Source organism: Hibiscus syriacus, unplaced genomic scaffold (assembly GCF_006381635.1).
Source record: "Hibiscus syriacus cultivar Baekdansim isolate YM2019G1 unplaced genomic scaffold, ASM638163v2 tig00112344_pilon, whole genome shotgun sequence".
NCBI classification, from domain to species: domain Eukaryota; kingdom Viridiplantae; phylum Streptophyta; class Magnoliopsida; order Malvales; family Malvaceae; genus Hibiscus; species Hibiscus syriacus.
This window is the reverse complement of record NW_024063307.1, coordinates 1,940,766-1,959,965: the sequence shown is the minus strand read 5'-3', so window position 1 is coordinate 1,959,965 and position 19,200 is coordinate 1,940,766. Positions and strand designations below refer to the sequence as shown.

Here is a 19,200-nt window from a genome sequence, read left to right as displayed (position 1 = left end):
CCTATTTCGATCTCCTAAACTTGGTCCTCTGAATGTTTCCTCTGATATGAAATCTTCATGTCTATTACTCGAAGAAATATCAGTGGAACCGCAACTCATCCCGAAAACCTGTAGACGTTTGAATTGATAAGGAAATTTTTATGTTTGTCTATTATTTGCATGTCCTTCAGCATCATTTAGTAGTTCTGTATTACTGAGTTTCTCAAAGTTCACTATTTTACTCACAATTTCAGGTTAAAAGAATCGAACATGTGCAGCTATCGACATCAGTAAAAGAGTTCCACGGATGTTGCTTGCGGAATACAATGCATGTGATTAGAGGGCATGTAGGTTATATTCTATTTTTATATCCGAGTCTGAAACTTGTATGATTTTAATTCTGTTTGTAATATATGAATGGTTTTTTTTCTGAACTTGTATTTCAATTATAAATTGTTTTATGATTTTACTTGTTTTAACAAAAAAATTTAAAAAAAATTGGGATTTTTATTATGGGTCGCTCCGGTGGCCCTAATGTGACATCTCGGATCAGATCGGGTTACCCGCATCGGTCTGTCAGTGTTACATTATTTCTAAAATCTTAGGTTATTCTGAAGTAAAGGTTTCTGAATACTTTCCTGATACACTTGAATCTTATATGATCGATAAGCATCAATCTGAAGAAGAAAACAAATGCCACACGACCAGGTTAACTTAACACGTAACAAATAGACTCCCGTTGGATGCAAACAACTTATTTTCTATAATTTGCAACTTTTTAATCTGCTAAACTAGTAGAGCAGAATAAATTTTCCATATGAAACAAGTTGCTAATATTTCTCCCACAAAGTAGACGTGGAATATCAGTAGGCCAAGCCATGGCCGACATCTGAGATCAAGCATATGCATTTCTTTGATCTTTACGTACATAGTTCTCAGCACATCAATCGCTTCATCACTGTCCTATTAACACAGAACATTCATTACCTGCGCCATACCATCACTAGAAAAGCACAAGCATAACAACACAATTGTTTATTGTAATGTCAATCAGAACTCACACTATAATAATAAGCCAAACTCGTCTTCCTAGAATCTTCAATCGAGTAGTTTTAGTTCATGCATAACCAGTCATCCCAACAGTTGGATTCCCGCGATTCGCCTTGTGAGCCGGCATTGTGGTGGTTGCCTTGGTGAAATACATGTAGTAGTACACGTTGAGAACCATTGTTGCAACCACAAACACCGCTGCTGCAATAAAGACGCCTTTCCTCAACGTTTCGCAAGAGAAATTCTGGGCATAGATCATCCCACGATACTTGGTGTGATAAGCATTCCTTGTTGCACCAGCTATTAGGCATGCTTCTGCAACCAAGAAGGTCAACCTGCAAATGCAGGTGCACGAAAGAACTGAAATCTCGAAATATGAAGGATACACGGAAGGTAAGCCTATATATAAATTTGTATATGATCTGATATGAGCAGAAAGCATCATAGAATCCGAGCAGGAAAGGCGATTGACGAGATTAAAAAATAAATCATATTGGTCAAATGGTGGAGAAGTAATATGGCATATCATCACTCGGATTTCATTAAAACAGGAAGGCAAGGAGCGTAAACTAGGAGGGTGACCAATCGGAGATGAGGACCTCATTAAAGAATGATGGATGATGAACATGATGTGGTATGCAGACCCGAAATACTTACCATGACAAAACAAAATAGATGATAGACCAAGCTCGGTCACTACCCGGTACTAATGGTCTCCCGAAGCACATGCACTTTGTAACTCCCATCAACAGGGATTCACCTGAAAGAAGAAACAAGAAAGCACCTACTCCATAGCCGGTGGCAACATCCGAGTTGTAGACACAATATGTAGCATTTGATATGTTATCTTTAACCACTGTGCCCTGCAATGCGGTAAAGGTTAAAAGGCCATAAATTAAATCAAAGCAAATGACCCAGGCACATAAAATATCTCCAAGAAAGCAGGTAGGAAGTTGCCAATTACAATCATATCCAGCCCTCCCGCCTCACAAAATAAAACAACTACACATGTAGAAATAACCCTAAACCATAAATTTTGAACCTTGAACCTAAACAAAACTTAAAAGCCGACCAAATTTCAGACCATTTCAAATTAAACAAGGAATTCAGCTGCAGATTAAGTGTTCATCATTGTGGTATATTTTAGGTACCCATGCACTACAAATATTCCGCCTTATCAAGAAACCGCACTAGTTATTACTGTATAAAAAAGGTTGAAAGAAGCACTATACAGTAATAAACGGCAGGATAAGTGCATATACAAGCGCCTCTTCAGATCGACAGACTTATATCTGGCAGTCAATGTATCAAGAAGCATATGGTTCTTGAAGGAGATTTAGTATTGGTTTCTCAGTACAAGTATGAGCAATCAAATTGGTGTATTATTCTGTTATTCTTTCTTGTTTAAATATGTTTACAATATAGTCAACCAAAGGTCATTGACAGGGGAGGAGGGCATTAACACTTTCTATTAGAAATAATAGATCTTCAACAACATGTTCTACATGTGGAATCCTCGAATAAAGAAATAGTTGCAGAAAATCTGAGACTTCAAACATACCATCCAAGCAAAACCCAGCAAGAATTCACTCTGAAACCCCACAGATCTCTACATATCACACCTCAAAAAGCATAATTTCCTTATGAAATAAAACATCAGACAAAAAATACATAAGCACCAAGCCAAAGATGAAAAGGAGAAACAAATAGTGAAAAATGGGCTTACAACGCTTCTTCTTCTCTCAGCAGCAATGGCGAAGCCGAATGCAACCAAGCTAAGGACTACCACCAGAAGGTGGACGAGGGTTGAGCCCTTTCCTTCTCCCATCTCCGGCGGACACTGAAAGGAAGATTGAAAAGTTGGGGGCAATGCCTCGTTTATTTAGCTGCTAATATCAAGTGGGGGAATGCAAAAAGTGTGAATTGGAGCAGAAGTTCTTCAACTTGAAAACACTGTAGTAGAATTGTAGAAAGCAGTGAAAGGTATTCTTTTTTCTTCTCAAAAGTGTTAATTTTTAAACCCACGCTTATTCTCCTCGTCGTGGAAGCACGCGCCATTTAGTACCGATCTTAAACTAGAGTTCTTTCAATAGTTCTGACGTGCGGTCGGAAAATTTAAAGTTAATTTATTATGAGTTTTAATTTGATATATTATTTTAAAAATTATATAATTGATTATAAATTTTTTAATTATTGATTATGTATACATCTGACGAAACTATTTAAATTTAATTTTTTTTATGAAGAATAACATTATTTTTTTATTATTAAAATAGTTTAATGGATTCAAATTTCGAAAGAGTTTTAATTTTAAATCTTTTATCATTTGTATATTAAGACCACTTGAGTTTCGGGAAAACTTTCACGATAATGCAAGTGGGAAACTTTATTTCCCAAAATAATGTTGTAATGTGATTATTTTCCCAAATGGGGCTAATGACACAGGAAACATGCATCTCTCGGCGTCTTTAGCAAATTGCTCGACGTTTTAAGCAATTTTGCATTTGTTCGAGGGATGTCTCGGCGTTTTCAACACAAGTTTCATGCAAAATAGGATCTCTCGACGTCTTTGCAAGCAAACTTGGAGCACTCGGCGTCTTCAACACAATTTCCATGCTTGTTGGATATCTCGGCATCCTTCATGTATTTTGGCAGCCATGGAGTTTGTAGCAAAACCAGGAAACCGAAACCATGGGAATATAGGGTTGTAACAATGAGGAATGACGTTAATTATATTTAGTGTAGGGTCGGGCCCTATAAAGAAGCACTAAACAAAACAAAAGCATTACCAAAGAAAGGTGACGAGATTAGCATACATTTTATAAAAGCGAATCAATAATGCACGTAATAATGCAAAGAAAATTTTGCATGGGGGTCGGGGATGGAAATCACTACATGTATGTGAAGCAATAATGGTGTTGTTAATGCACCGAAAATGATTTATAAATAGGAGGATAGTGGTGTCTGGGAGAGTGAGTGTGAGTTCGGGGAGAAGTTAGAAAAGAATAGAAGAAAAGCTTACATGTTCGAGAGTTATTTTGGGAAAGAAGGAGAAAAATGTTTGAACAAAGGAAGAAATAAATCGAATATTTAGTAATTTTTATGTAATTTTTATAATTGTTCCATTATTTTAATTTTTAAATAGAAATTAATTAGATACTTTTTTTGATTTTAAAGAATGAACTATATTTATGCTTTTGTTATTGAGTAATAACTCGAGTATGTTAGTGGTTTGTGGTTATTAATTATTCAATAACATCCTGGTAGGTTGGTGGTTGCAGGTTATTAATTATCCATTATAATTATGAATGTAATTTATTTTGAATATCTATATTTTTACATGTAGAGAAAATGAGCAACAAAATTTTCACGATTGTCCATTACAATGGACATATGATGGAAAATGAGATCGGGGTTATATTTCAGTCTAAAACACCTATAAATATGATGTTTAAAAGGGACATCACATTTGTAGAGATGAAGGCGAGGATAGAAAGAAAAATCCGTGCTAAAGTTGATGGTTTGAGGTACAAATTTATAGTATGTCTCATTCCGGTCAGGTATGCTGCAGTACCACTTGAAGAAGATGATGATATTATAACTATGGTTGAATTACATGACTCAACAAACCTTCCAATTATTGAGTTATTTGTTGAGTTGTGTAATATATATAATGTGCTTGGGTCATCAAGAAATGCGGTTGGAACTTCATCTCAAATGGGTTTCGAGAGTCATTTTGATAACCCGACATATTGGTCGATGAGCAACTTTGTGGCGATGCAGAAAAGTGCAAATAAAGTTGGTGGAACATCTGGAGTCGCAGAGTATGACGCTGAAAACCGCTGGGAAGAAATACTTAAAGATTCTAGTGAAGATGAAGAATTGAGGAACCTCTTTTGGCTGAGGATGACGCCATGTTCGATGGTGATGAATCTGATATCAATATTGTTGAATATCCGACACCATATCAACCTACCCCTCATATGCATGAGATTGATTATAAAGCAATGAGGGCACCTGAATTCCCGGAGATGCCACATTTAACTTCAGGCTACATGATTGAATCGTCTGATAACTCTGGTGAATTATCAGTTGGGAAGCAATACAGAGGAAAAAAGAAGTTACACTATCGATTAAAGAGTATTGCATAAGAGGCCATGTAGATTGCAAAGTTGTAGAGTCCAACCAGAAAACTTTGTATGTGAAGTGTGTTAAATATGGGCCTAAGTGTAAGTGGCTGATCAGAGTGTCCAAAATGCAGAGGCAAGATGCTTGGGTCACCACAAGGTATAATGGTCCACACACATGTTTGCAAAACTCTATCGAACAAGACCACCGACTACTGGACTCTGATGTAATTTGTCAATATGTGAAGGTTTTGGTTGAACAAAATCCAAGGATCCCTTGCTCTGTGTTAGCTGCATCTATTCGAGACCAGTTCGGATAAAATGTAAAATAGAAATCCGTTTGGCATGCGAAAGAGAAGGTAAGGAGGTTGATAAATGGTGATTGGGATACATCATACAATGAGTTATCTGATTTGTTATGAGCTATGAAACAATTCATACCTGGAACCATCATGAAGTCTCAGACCATGCCTGCATACAACCGAGAAGGTCAACTTGTTCTAGGAAAGAGAATATTCCATAGACTCTTTTGGGCATTCAAGCCATGCATAGAAGGTTTTCCATTTTGCAAACGTATGGTCCAAGTAGATGGTACGTGATTATACGGTCAATACAGACATATATTATTGATAGCAGTTGCGCAGGATGGTCAACGAAATATATTCCCAATTGCATTCGCCATTGTTGAAGGAGAAACGACAGAGGCTTGGGACTTCTTTCTGACTTATCTACGTAAGTATGTCGTCCGAGAAGAAGGAGTTTCCTTGATATCCGATCGAGGAACAAGCCTTTTGGCATCAATTGAACGACCGGGAAGTTGTTGGACACATCCTCACGCATATCTCGCATATGTATCCTTTATATTGGTAAGAATTGTATTGAGAAGTTTTATAACGGCCGTATTCGTTGGGAGATAGTCAGCATGGGTAAGTTTTATTTTTAGCATTTGTACCCATTTATGTGTTTGTTTATAAATTGACTTTAACACAATATCTATTTTGAAACGGGATATAAACTACGCCAACCAAATTTTGACAAGATATTGGAGGATTTGAAGGCCATAGATGAGCGCGTTTGGAACTGGGCGTCGAAAATCGAGCAGGAGAAGTGGTCGCAAGCATACGATGGTGGTCGAAGATACGGACACATGATTGCAAACCTTGCCGAGACCATTAATTCAGTACTAAAAGGTACACGTCATCTCCCAATAGCGAGTGTGGTGAAAGAGACATATTTTAGGTTGGCTAAAGTTTGGTCTGATAAAGGCAAAGAGATCGAGTGTCTGATAAATCAAGGTAAAATCTGGGCTCCGACGATGGTAGAAACAATGGAAGAAAATGAGCGTATGGTAACCTCAATGATTGTTCATGACTTCGATCGAATTGGACATACTTTTGTTGTCATCTCATGTATACGTCGCAACGATAGAGCAGATCGAGAATCATTTACTGTTAATTTACGACAAAAATGGTGTGATTGTGGTCGCTTTCAGGCATGGAGATATCCGTGTGCTCATGCAGTCGCTGCATGTATGCATACAAGAATCAATTCATACATTTATGTTGATGAGTGCTTTCACCTACAGAGGATATTAAATACATACAACCATGAGTTCAGACTGATCCCAAATGAATCTTATTGGGAGAATCGAGATCATGATGAATGGTTGCCAAATCCACTACTTTGTAGAAGTCTGACGGGTCGACCGGAATCTACTCGTATTCATACCAGTATGGATATCCATATTAGAGAGAAAGGCCAACCGAAGAGATGTGGATTATGTAGATGTGAAGGTCATTCTAAAAAGAAATTGTCCAAACCTTCCTCGGTACAGGCCTCAACAGTAATCTTATTGTATTTAATAATAATGATTTAACTTTAATGATTTATTAATTATAAATTTAATAATGAATTATTAATTATTAATATGATAATGATTTAGTAATGATTACTACTAATGAAATTATAATAATTACTAATCATGATTTACTAATTATTATTAATTTAATGATTTAGTAATGATATGATTTAGTAATGATTAGTAATAACGTTTTATTATTAATATTTAATGATTTGATACAAATGATTTAGTAATTATTTGAAATAATGAAATTATAAAAATTACTAATAATGATTTAATAATTATTACTAATAATTATTTAATAGTAAAAAACTCAATTTAATAGTAATGATATTCGATTCAATTACTTCAATTTGATACAAATAATTCGAATAATGATTACAACTCTTGACGGTGTCGGGGTGTTGTTGAGTAATAATGTCGAGGAACATGCCAGTTTCGTTGTGGTCGTTGCACTTGTTCAGGACTTTGTTCATCATAACCAACCTGCTCATTCATCGAGGACATAGGTTTCGGTGTTGTAAATATATGCCCACCACCACTATGCTATCCCATCTGAGGACAAATGCTCGTACTTGTCATCGTAGATGTCATCTGATCAAAATCATTTGTTGTCGCAAAAATGGGAGAGAACATGAGTGATTGATGAGGAACATGTCGAGGAGTGTAGGGCGTAACACCAGAATCACCAACCACTTGACTAGATGATATTGTGTGATCAAAAGATTCTGGTGGGATATTATCCATTGCCTCTTGTTCTGCTCCACGGTGAGAAGAACTCTCAGTCCTTCTTGGTTTCTCGGATTTACCAAATTTTTTCGTATACTTTATAAATTGTCGTATTTCTCTGTTCGTTGTCAAGAACGGTTTTCCATGTTCCCAAAAATAATTCAGGTAATTTGAACTCTAGAAGTTAAATTCATCTGCTTGTATGGGAGTGAACGTTGGCAAGTATGAACCCATGTTGTTCCATTGATTGATATGGTTTCCATGCCTCACCGACCAATCCTCACCGACCCTACCCTGCCCATCTAATTTGTGGAGAGTATCATGATTCTTTGGAATGACTGGAATAGGTTGGTGGAAGCCGAACTGCCTCAACACTCTATCGAAAAATTGGAACTCCACAAATGCGAAATGGATCAATGGTATAGCAGCACACCAATATTGACAACCCTCCCAGACATGTTGCGGTACACACGACATAATTTCTCTATCATCGTACGGCCTCCAAATAAACTACAAAACAAAATTATATAGTTATTATTTAATTAAATAATTATAAAAATCAACAAAATAAATAAATAACAATATTATAATATAAACATAATAAAAAATAAATTCGCTAATTAATTTTATATATACCTCAACTTTATATTTGATGTCAATCTTAAATCTAAACTATTTCACGTTATTGTGCGCCAACCCCATTTTTTCTATTTTATGCCTCCATCTGTATATCAATCAAAATAAAATTCTGTAATTATTTTTCATTTGCAAAATATTCTTTAATTAATTTAAGATCAACTATTTTAAATCAAAGAAATTACATTCCGGCAAGAGGAAAGTCAACTAGAGTTCGACTAATCGGTGTTAACCATGGAATTCTGTACCACGCCCACAATTGTAATAACATCGTGCATCCACCGATTTCAGTCGTATATGCATCATTTACAAGTAATGGTGCCTTGCACATCTCGCGATACAAGAACGCCAATATTGTCGATCCCCAACTATACTAACGGGTTATAAAGAAGTTATTCAAAAACAAAAGATGTTATATATGGACAAGATTACTGGATTTATCCGGCATCAAGATTCTGCCTATCAACTGTAATATATATGCTCGAGTTGCATATATAATGTCTTGCTCACTACAATGAGGATCGAGCTTAAACTCATTTGCCAACCAGGATAAACTCAGTCGTGACCCTTTTGTTAAATCTTTGTGTGATACCTTCTCAAGGTAATGCTCACATATTGCAAACACGTTAAGATCAGTATTTCCCACCACTGTCATTTCATTTGTAAGAACACTGAGTTGTAAAGCCACATCCTCCAAAGTGATCGTACATTCACCACACGGAAGCTGAAAAGTATGAGTTTCTGGTCTCCACCGTTCAATTAATGCACTGATCAAACCGGTGACCAACCAAAATTCTCTTACAAAAACGACATCATAAAAATCGACTATTTTCAAATTATCGATAATACGTTGATTTGTCATCTCACTATTGATAAGTCTTGTACGAATGACTCGTTGTTCGTCATCCTGCAATTTGTTAATCCATGTAATTAGAATTAATTCACCGTTCTCAAATAAAAAAAATTATTCGATCATATTACCAGTTCTCCCAAATGACTCGAAATGTGTCGACCATCTAGCCTCAAAAGAACATTTTTTTCTGTCATGTTTCAACAAATCTAGACAAAAATAAATAAATATTACACTCAAATACAACTTAATATGTTGGAAAAAAATAAACGGAGTTCACATGGGAAACTAGAGATAACTTACGTGTTTTTCATTATAACAACCGGTTATTGTTTTATTCAAATTTTCAACAATAGTAAGGAAGTTATCTACTTTAATAAAAAAATAAACTTCAAAAATAAAACGATCAACCTTTGCAGGTTCAACTTAGATCGGTTATTACTCCATTTTCGTTTGACATATTACTTATCATTTCCACTCACATGACTTTTCAAACCTTACTTTCTAATTTAATACAATAACCTTTTCCTACTTACTATTTGGTTCTCAACATTTTCAAACTTTGCAATTTAATCTATAAACTTATAAATTCCGTCAAATTAAACCAATTAAGCATACTAATACTAATACTAAATTCCAGCATAGTATACCAAATTTTAATAATTTACATCTTAATCCTTAAATTCCTTAAAATTTTCAAAAAGGTCCCTATAACATTACAATATTCCAAAATGGTCCCTATAACATTACAATGTTCCAAAATGATCCCTATAACTTTACAATGTTCCAAAATGGTCCAAAGCTTATTTCAAAGTATGTAACAACATATAAATCAAAATTTTACATCATGACAATAATCATAAAATTACATGATTTTTTAACCATAAACTAAGAAATGAATGAATGAACCAGTGGATGAAACAGTAAACCTTTAAAAGAAGAAGAATATGGGATCTAAGGCTGTAGTTTTAAAATTACCTGAATTGTTTTTTACCACGATGTCCTCACACTTTGCTTTCTTTGCTTCTGTAATTGCAATCCCAACTCATGTGCACATTGTATTCCCTCGAGCCCTCTTATAAACAACTCGTGCATGCATTATTATAAACGACCCGCACATGCATTATTGGTGGACCTATCACATATTGCTCAAGAAGACGCTGAGAAATCCCCCAAGAAGACGCCGAGAGATCTTAGGAGAAAGCATGCATGCAAGATTCCTGCCACATGCAATTGAACAAGACGCTGAGACATCTCACATGCAATAAGAAAAAGACGCCGAGAGATCCCATTGCATGCATACCAAGATTCATGTGCCTTCTCTGCACACGTCCAGGCCCCCCAGCTTCAGCAGCAGCAGGTCCAACATGCAACAGCTGCTCATGTTTAGGCCTCCAGCTTCAGCAGCAGCAGCTCCCACATGCAGCAAAGATGAAGATGCCGAGATATCCCTTCAACAATTGCAACACACTAAAGACGCCGAGAGATCCCATGCTTTCCATTTATCCTGTAGCAAACACCCCATTTGGAGAAATAATCAAATGAGTTCATTATTTTGGGAATTAAACATTCCCACATGCATTATCTCGGTAGTTTTCCCCTTGAGTGTCACGTCTCCAGCTCTAGGGTAGAAGACGAAATACTTTAGTTCCTCTTTCAAATGCCATTTTTGGGTGGACAATATGAATTCTAATAATGCAGGTTGTTTGATTCACGGAAAAAATTATTATCAAGTAATAATTTATTATTATTAGTAGTATTTTTGAGTTAAAAATGATGAGAATATCATTACTTTTAGTTTCTTAGGTAATGAATAATTCTCATAATTTTGGAAAGATATACAATTGAAATAATAATTTTTTCATATAGATTATTCTCAATTCTTATTCTTCGTGTTTTACTCTAAATTATAAATTTAATAATAATAATATACAAAAAAATTAATTAATAAAATATTAATAAATTTGAGTAGTTAAAATTATTTAATATTTTTAATATTTAATATATTAATTATTTTATAATTTTATGAGATGAATATTGTAAAAATGTAAATATTTAAAATAATATTTAATTTTAAGTAATTAAAAAAATATATCTTATACATTAAAAAATAATGTAGTTGTCTACTCGATATCACAATATTATTTTTCATGTTATGTTATATTTTATATAAATAAATATGATAACTATTTAAAATTATAAGTTTGACATATTAATTATATGTTAAATATATTTTTTTATTTAAACTTATATAGTGTAATAATTAAAATATTTTTATAAACTTTCATTCAAATATTTATAATTTAATATTAAAGTTTTATTTGTTAAAAAATATATATAAAAGGATAATTTGGTAAAATATGCATCTAAATAATCTTATATTCCTCAAATCAAACATTATAATCTTACATTCCTAGTAAGCAAACTAAACAGAGTAATACAATATTCCCGAAGTAATATTGTATTCTGATAATTTTATTCCCAAATATAATCTTACATTCTATGAACCAAACGTACCCTAAAAAATAATCCTTTCCACTGATTCAAAACACTACTTGAAATTTTTGTAAAATTTTCTGTGCAATCGAGTCAAACGACAACTCAAAAAGGAGAGCGAAGGAGATGAATATGGTGCAATTTTTTTCATTGCTCTCAACATTGTATCAAAAACAGAGCAGATCAATTACATGATATTCATTCAGACGCTGGCTCGGATGAGGATGATGATGCAGCCCTCTTCTTGGCAAAGTATTCGTCGGCTCGAGCGAGGTTCTTCGCAGTCGATGGCTTAACCCACTTCTTTCGCCCGGCAGTACAGTGAGAGAACAACCAGGCACCAGCAGCCTCAATTTTTTCCTTTGCAGATGCTGAAAAGGCACGGGCCTTTAAGTTCAGCTTTACATTCAACTCTCCATCGCACAGAATCTAAATCAACACATTAATTAATCAATAACAATCCATATTTTATGTTAAAAGCAACATCATTTCACATGTTGGATTAATCCTCTCCCTCCTAATTAACAATTGGGATTTTGCAATGAACATATTCCACATTTCCACTTCTTGCATTGTTATTTCCATTAGTAATCAAGAAGGTTGAATCGATTTCGTTACGATTAATGCCTTCATGCATGAGAGAAAACAGAAATTTCACACCGAGAAAACAAGTTCTGTGGGGGTCATTACACTTCTCATTACTAGAGTTGTTGCAATATAAATCTGGAATCATATATACCTTTAAAGGGAGTTTCCTCTCTCTTCCTGATGGGTTGATCAAACCCTTCTCCTTTAAAGTCTCCAACTACACCTGTCTTTGTCTTGAAATCCAACAGTTTCGATGTCTTTTAAGTTCGGAATGTATTTGGGTAATCCAACATGCATACCTGAACAAAAACGAGTCAGCGATAACTTCATTGCGACAACTATATACCAAACACCTTGAAAATGTGATCTAGAGGTGCCCAAATCTTGTAAACGATATCAAACAGGAGACCCCAATTTAAATGACAGACAAACACAGGGAAAAACGGAGAAAAAACAGCTCCAGTCTACGAAGAAGCCATAACCAAAGAAAGAGAAACAAAAAATCCGCAGCCATGCAACAATGAACCATCAAAATAGAATATCTTATCCAACTATTATCAGTAGCTTCAAACACAATTGTAAAATTCCACCAATCAAACTTGAGCCTTATCAAACCGAAAGATTACCATCAAACAATCAGCAACCCGAGACTTCCAAAAACAATACAACCGACTCCTCTATGCAACCAAGTCACATGCTGGCCAAATTCACCCAGCACCTGCACGCGTTTATGCATTATATTATCTATTAGAGATAAGCTTTTAATTGTCACTACATGAGATGAAGAAAATGATTTTACTTACAAACAGCCCAGTACCAGCTTCATTACCACAAGAATTCATACATGATACAATAATTCGGTTCGGACATAGTAAAATGTGTCCTACCAAATTCTCATGAAAAAGTGTGATTAAATACCACCCAATGCTCTAATCTCTTTATACAAATCTATTCAAACTGTTAATTGCTACCATCAAATCATGGTAATACTCAAACCCGAAGTCACCATTTACAGAAGTTATATCGCATGGGAAACTATTTGATTGAATTTAGACTAATGTTGTTGCGGAAGACGGCTATCGGATAGAGCAAAATCACAATTGATAATTTGAGAAAATAAAAATGAAGATAAAAGAGACACAAAATTTACGTGAAAACCCCCTAAATAATATAGAGTAAAAACCACGGGCAACGGTAGAAGAATTTCACTATGAGAAAATAGGAATTACAACCTCTCTCGATCTACCAAGGAGAAAACAATGATAATTCTCTCTTGATAAAAAGGAGAAAACAACTATCAAGAAACTCTCTAAATTCTCTAGTATTGGAAGAAAGCTATAATGTTTTGGGATGTTTTTGAAGCTAAATGCGTTATGGTATTTATAGTTGAAGCTTAAGGACTAATCTTATAAATACCCTAAATTACAATGACTAAATCTGTTATTTACCCATTACATAAATTCAACAATTTGGTGGCCAAATTTGACCAAATTTGTCGTCCAATAATGCTTCCAAATTGTTGCCCCATTATTTCAGTCTCCCATGCTTTATTTTTCAACAATCTCCCAATTGAAGATTTAATTGGAACAATCATATCTTCACACCATTCTTTCTATCTTGTACCATTATGTTGCTTATGTCTCTGACAGGCCACAAGAGGATCGACACCATGTAAACTTATCAGCATTTATCGCATTTGTCAAGAAATCTGCTATGTTCTCTTTGGTATGGATCTTCTGCATATCTACTGTCCCTTCTTCACCTTTTCACGAATGAAATGGTACTGAACTCGTATGTGTTTTGTCATTGAATGAAATGTTGGATTCCTTACTAGATGCAATGCGCTTTGACAGTCACAAAATAAAGAGACATACTCTTGATTGTGCTCAAGCTCTTCTAATAACATCTTCAACCAAATTGTTTCTTTACTGGCTTGTGTAGTTGCTACATATTTTGTCTATGTTGTGGACGTAGCCACAACTGAGTGCAATTTTGAAACCCAGCTTACAGCTCCACCAGTAACTTTGAACAGATATCCTGTAGTAGATTTACTTTTATCCAAATCCCCTGCATAGTCAGAATCGACATATCCATTGATAAGTAAGTTTGATCCTCCGTAACATAATGCAACATTTGAGGTCCCTTTGATGTATCTCAGGATTCTCTTTACTGTATTTCAATGCTCTTTGTCTGGATTCGCCATGTACCGACTAACCACTCCCACTGCTTGTGCAATATCTGGTCTTGTGCATATCATAGCGAACATTAAACTTCTCACTGTTGATGCATACGGTACTCGAGACATCTACATCCTCTCTTCTTCATTGTTAGGACTCATACTGGAGGATAATTTGAAGTTAATAGGAAGAGGGGTAGAAATTGGCTTACAATCTTACATATTGAATCTTGACAAGATCTTCTTCAAGTAATTCTTTTGTGAAAGTCAAATATTCTTATTACTTCTGTCTCGGTAAATTTGCATCCCTAGAATCTTGTTTTCTTATCCCAAGTCCTTTATTTCAAATTCCCTAGCCAGTTGTGCCTTCAATTCTTCAATATGATATTTGTTGGGTCCTGTAACCAACATGTCATCCACATACAAAAAATAATATAAAAAAATCGTTATCACCAGACCTCTTGAAATAAGCACAAGGGTCTGCATTAAGTCTGTTGTATCCAAGGCACAAAATGAAGGAATCAAATCTCTTATACCAACACCTCGGCGCCTGCTTTAGACCGTACAGAGATTTGTTCAACCTGCAAACCAAGTTCTTATTTTCTTTTTCTTCAAAACCTTCAGGCTGGAACATGTAAATTTCTTCTTCAAGATTTCCATGAAGAAAAGTTGTTTTAACATCTAGTTGCTCTAGATAACACACATTGCCAAAACTACTCGAACTGTTGTTAGTCGAACTACAAGAGAAAATATTTCATTGAAATCAATACCTTCTTTTTGACCATATCCTTTGACCACCAGTCTTGCACGATACCTCTCCACTTGATCGTCACCATTTCGCTTGATTTTGAAGACCCATTTATTACCAATTGGCTTTCTTCCTTATGGTAGTGGCACAATGTCCCATGCATTATTTTTATGAAGGGCTTCAATTTCTTCTTGCATCGCCATCATCTATAGTGAAGCATCCGAGCTGTTTATTGCCTCTTAGAATTTTGATGGCTCACCGTCCTCTGTTAAAAGACAGTATGCAATATTTCCTTATATAACATAATTTGAGTGCCAATTCGGACGTCTTCTCACACGATCTGATTGACGAGTTGTTGGAGCTTCATAACTCTCTGGTTCTTTTCATCATGTGCTGGTTCTACTTTAGAAGAATCTCCTTCTTCAACCTCTTTTTCCACATGTATTTGTGTAGTCTCTGGCTTTTTAGCGCTATCATCGTATTCTTTTCTTTGTAGTTTATCCTCTACACAGATAACATCCCTGCTGATAATTACTTTGTGGGCAGTGGGATCCCACAAACGATACCCATTTAATCCATCAGCATACCCCAAGAATTTGCATTTCTTGGATTTTGGATCCAGCTTTGAAATTTTCTGGGAGTTGTACATCACGTACACAATACTTTCAAATACATGGAGGTTTGAATAATCAGCTGGTTTATCAGTCCACATCTCCATTGGTGTCTTTAGTTCTATTGCAGTTGATGGAGCTCGATTCACCAAATAACAGGCAGTATTGACTGCTTCTGCCCAGAATGATTTTTCTAGGCATGCATCCCTCAACATTGCTCTTCTTCTTTCTAACAAGGTTCTGTTCATTCGCTCTGTCACTCTATTTTGTTGAGGAGTGTTCGCCACTGTGAATTGTCTTTTGATACCTTTTTTCCTGCAAAAGTCATCAAATTCTTCACTTATGTATTCTCCTTCATTATCTGTTCTGAAACACTTGATCTTATTTCCAGAATCAAGTTCCACCCGCGCTTTGAAGTTTTTGAAAATTGGAAACACATCTGACTTCTTTTTAATAGGGTACACCCAACATCTCCTGGAGTAGTCATCAATAAATGAGACAAAGTATTTTGCTCTGCCTAGGGATGTAACTGGTGCTTGCCATACGTCAGAGTGAACCAATTCTAGAACATTTTTGCCTCTAGAATTTGATGTGTTGAATTTCAACTGGTGTTGCTTACTTGTTATGCAATGCTCACACAAAGTAAGTGATACTTTTGTTAAGCCTGGAAGTAGTTTTTGCACCACAAGGACTTTCATTCCTTGTTATGACATGTGTCCAAGTTTCTGATGCCATAACATTGTAGAATCAGAACTACATGAGGCAACAGAGGCTTCTGCTTCTACCAAACTCTCTCCCTTTAGTATGTACAAGTTTGCAGCTATCTTTTCGCCTTTCAGCACCACAAGCGCTCCACGAAACACCTTCATGATTCCTTTTCGTGTTTCAATCTTGCTTGCATTATTATCCAACAATCCGTAGGATAATAAATTTTTCTTCAAGCCTTTCATGTGCCGCACATCTCGAACAACTTTAATTGTTCCATCATGCATCTTTAATTTGATGGTTCCCACGCCAATGATCTCTAAGGCATGATCATTGCAACTATACACAGATCCTCCTGAGACAGGTTCATAATGATGGAACCATTCTCTTTTTGAGGTCATATGATATGTTGCTCCTGAATCAATGAGTCATATATCTGCAAATCGTTTTCTACATTCCATTGTGGTTGACGCTTCACAGCATAAAGTATCTCCATCAGCTGAAGTGTTTGCGGTATTGCCTTATGGATTGGAGTTTTTATTTAGACTCCAACAATCATTCTTCAAGTGACCCTTCTTTCCGTAGTTGTAACACTTTAAATTCTTCTTGCTCCTCGACTTCGATCTATCATATTTGTGACTGCTGCTTTGGCCACGTTCTATTGATCTCCCTCTCATCGTTGTCAACGCTTCTTCTTGTTGCAGATTTACTTGTCTATCTTCCTTGTTCTTGCGCCGATTTTCTTCTTGTAGAACAGCAGCTACAACGTCATCAAAGACTAGACTGGTGACATTACTATTTGTCAAGTTGATGATGAGTTGATTATACGAATCAGGTTGACTTTAAAGTAGAAGTTCAGCACGTTCTTGTTCTCCTATTTTACAGATTAAGGATGTAAGCTGAGAAAATAAAGTGTTCATTGTATTTAAGTGCTTCGTCACTAAAGTAGATTCTGGCATTTGAAGAGTGTACAATTTTCTCTTAAGAAAAATTTTATTATGCAGCGATGTGGCCTCGTACAGTTTGGTGAGATGATCTCATAACTCCTTAATTGTCTTCTTCTCCTCGATGTTTGACAATACTTCATCTGCTAATGCTGGATGAAAGTTTGTCATAGCATTCCCCTCCATTTCGATTCATTTGTTGTCATCTGTGAAATCCACCGGCCTTTCATTGATAGCTACTAGACAACCGTATTTCCTCATGATGATCTTCATCTTCAATTTCTACAGTGAGAAATTTCTCCCATTGAATTTTTCAATATCAAATTTCGTTGCCATAGCTTCTATTACGGATAACTCTCACTATTTCACTATCGTGAATAGTTCTCTGGAACCTTCAAAGAATGGGTAATATCTTCTTACTTTCTTATGTTGGAGTATCCACCTTTAGGTGGCAACCACAAAGACAATAAGCAAATATTCCACACTCAAATCTGGTTCAGATATCAATTGTTGCGGAAGACGGCTATCGGATAGAACAAAATCATAACTGATAATTTGAGAAAATAAAAATAAAGATAAAAGAAACACAAAATTTACGTGGAAACCCCCTAAATAATATGAGGTAAAAACCACAGGCAACGGTAGAAGAATTTCACTATGAGAAAATAGGAATTACAACCTCTCTCGATCTACCAATGAGAGAACAATAATAATTCTCTCTTGATAAAAAGGAGAAAACAACTCTCAAGAAACTCTCTAAATTCTCTAGTATTAGAAGAAAACTAGAATGCTTTAGGATGATTTTGAAGCTAAATGAGCTATGGTATTTATAGTTGAAACTTAAAGATTAATCTTATAAATACCCTAAATTACAATGACTAAATTTATCATTTATCCGTTACATAAATTCAACAATTTGATGGCCAAATTTTCCGTCTAGTAATGTTTCCAAATTGCTGCCCATTATTTCTGCCGCCGCTTTATTTTTCAACAATGCTACATGAAACTAGAAAAATTCAAGTTCAGAGTAATTTCCAAAAAAAATGCAGAGTTCCAAGGTAAGGCTAAAGCAGACAAGTTGAAGTTCATATAAACAAAGAAAGAAATAAAACAGGTTACCTCCGGCACAATTCCTCTCAATTTGGTGATACGCCTATAAAATGGTATTTGGCCTCCCTCAAATCCCTTTCTAACACCCGGACCAGACCGTGATTTCTGACCCCTCATTCCGAAACCGCAGCTGCCACCTTGCCCGGCCGATGTTCCTCTCCCCTTTCTCTCCCCTTTCTTTCTTGAACCAGGCTGAGGTCCCAGGTTGTCCAACCGGAACCTCACGTTAGAAGCTGTGACCGACACCTGGGTTTTTGCTGCTTGGTTCTACCTCTAGCTGCTTGGTCCTGATATAAATAATGTGAAATGGGTTTGGTTTTAAATTCCTCGGATTTCCCTGCAGTGAAAGAGAGAGAGAAAATTCAACAAAGTTGTCCTGTGTGGAGTATATATAGGATGAATCAAAGATACAGTGAAAGAAGAAGAACCTTGAACGAAGAGAGGGTAAAACTGCGATGGGAGGATTTGGAAAGTGAGGAAGAGCATGACTGCCATTGCAGTGAAGTAGTTGAAAATGAAAGCCAGATCATTATGATCGACGGATAAGATCTGTCAGCACTTGATTGAAAAATACAAAATCATTTACCTAT

The 19,200-nt window shown here is 35.6% G+C and overlaps 2 protein-coding genes across 2 annotated transcripts; both read right to left on the bottom strand.

Moving 5' to 3' along the window:
• Positions 1-877: 877 nt before the first annotated feature.
• On the bottom strand, positions 878-2,981 carry LOC120178171. Its single transcript, XM_039184109.1, has 3 exons — positions 2,756-2,981; positions 1,687-1,892; positions 878-1,364 (listed from the first exon to the last, which is right to left on the bottom strand). The coding sequence occupies exons 1-3, from the start codon at positions 2,855-2,857 to the stop codon at positions 1,097-1,099; spliced, it is 576 nt and encodes a 191-aa protein (XP_039040040.1). The 5' UTR covers positions 2,858-2,981; the 3' UTR covers positions 878-1,096.
• An 8,868-nt stretch (positions 2,982-11,849) lies between these two features.
• Positions 11,850-19,105, bottom strand: LOC120178248 (50S ribosomal protein L15, chloroplastic-like). The gene is given in 6 exon segments (XM_039184166.1): positions 11,850-12,157; positions 12,468-12,541; positions 12,544-12,615; positions 12,663-12,780; positions 18,620-18,802; positions 19,022-19,105. Coding segments are annotated over 6 exon segments (762 nt in total). The 3' UTR covers positions 11,850-11,926.
• Between the last annotated feature and the right edge of the window lie 95 nt (positions 19,106-19,200).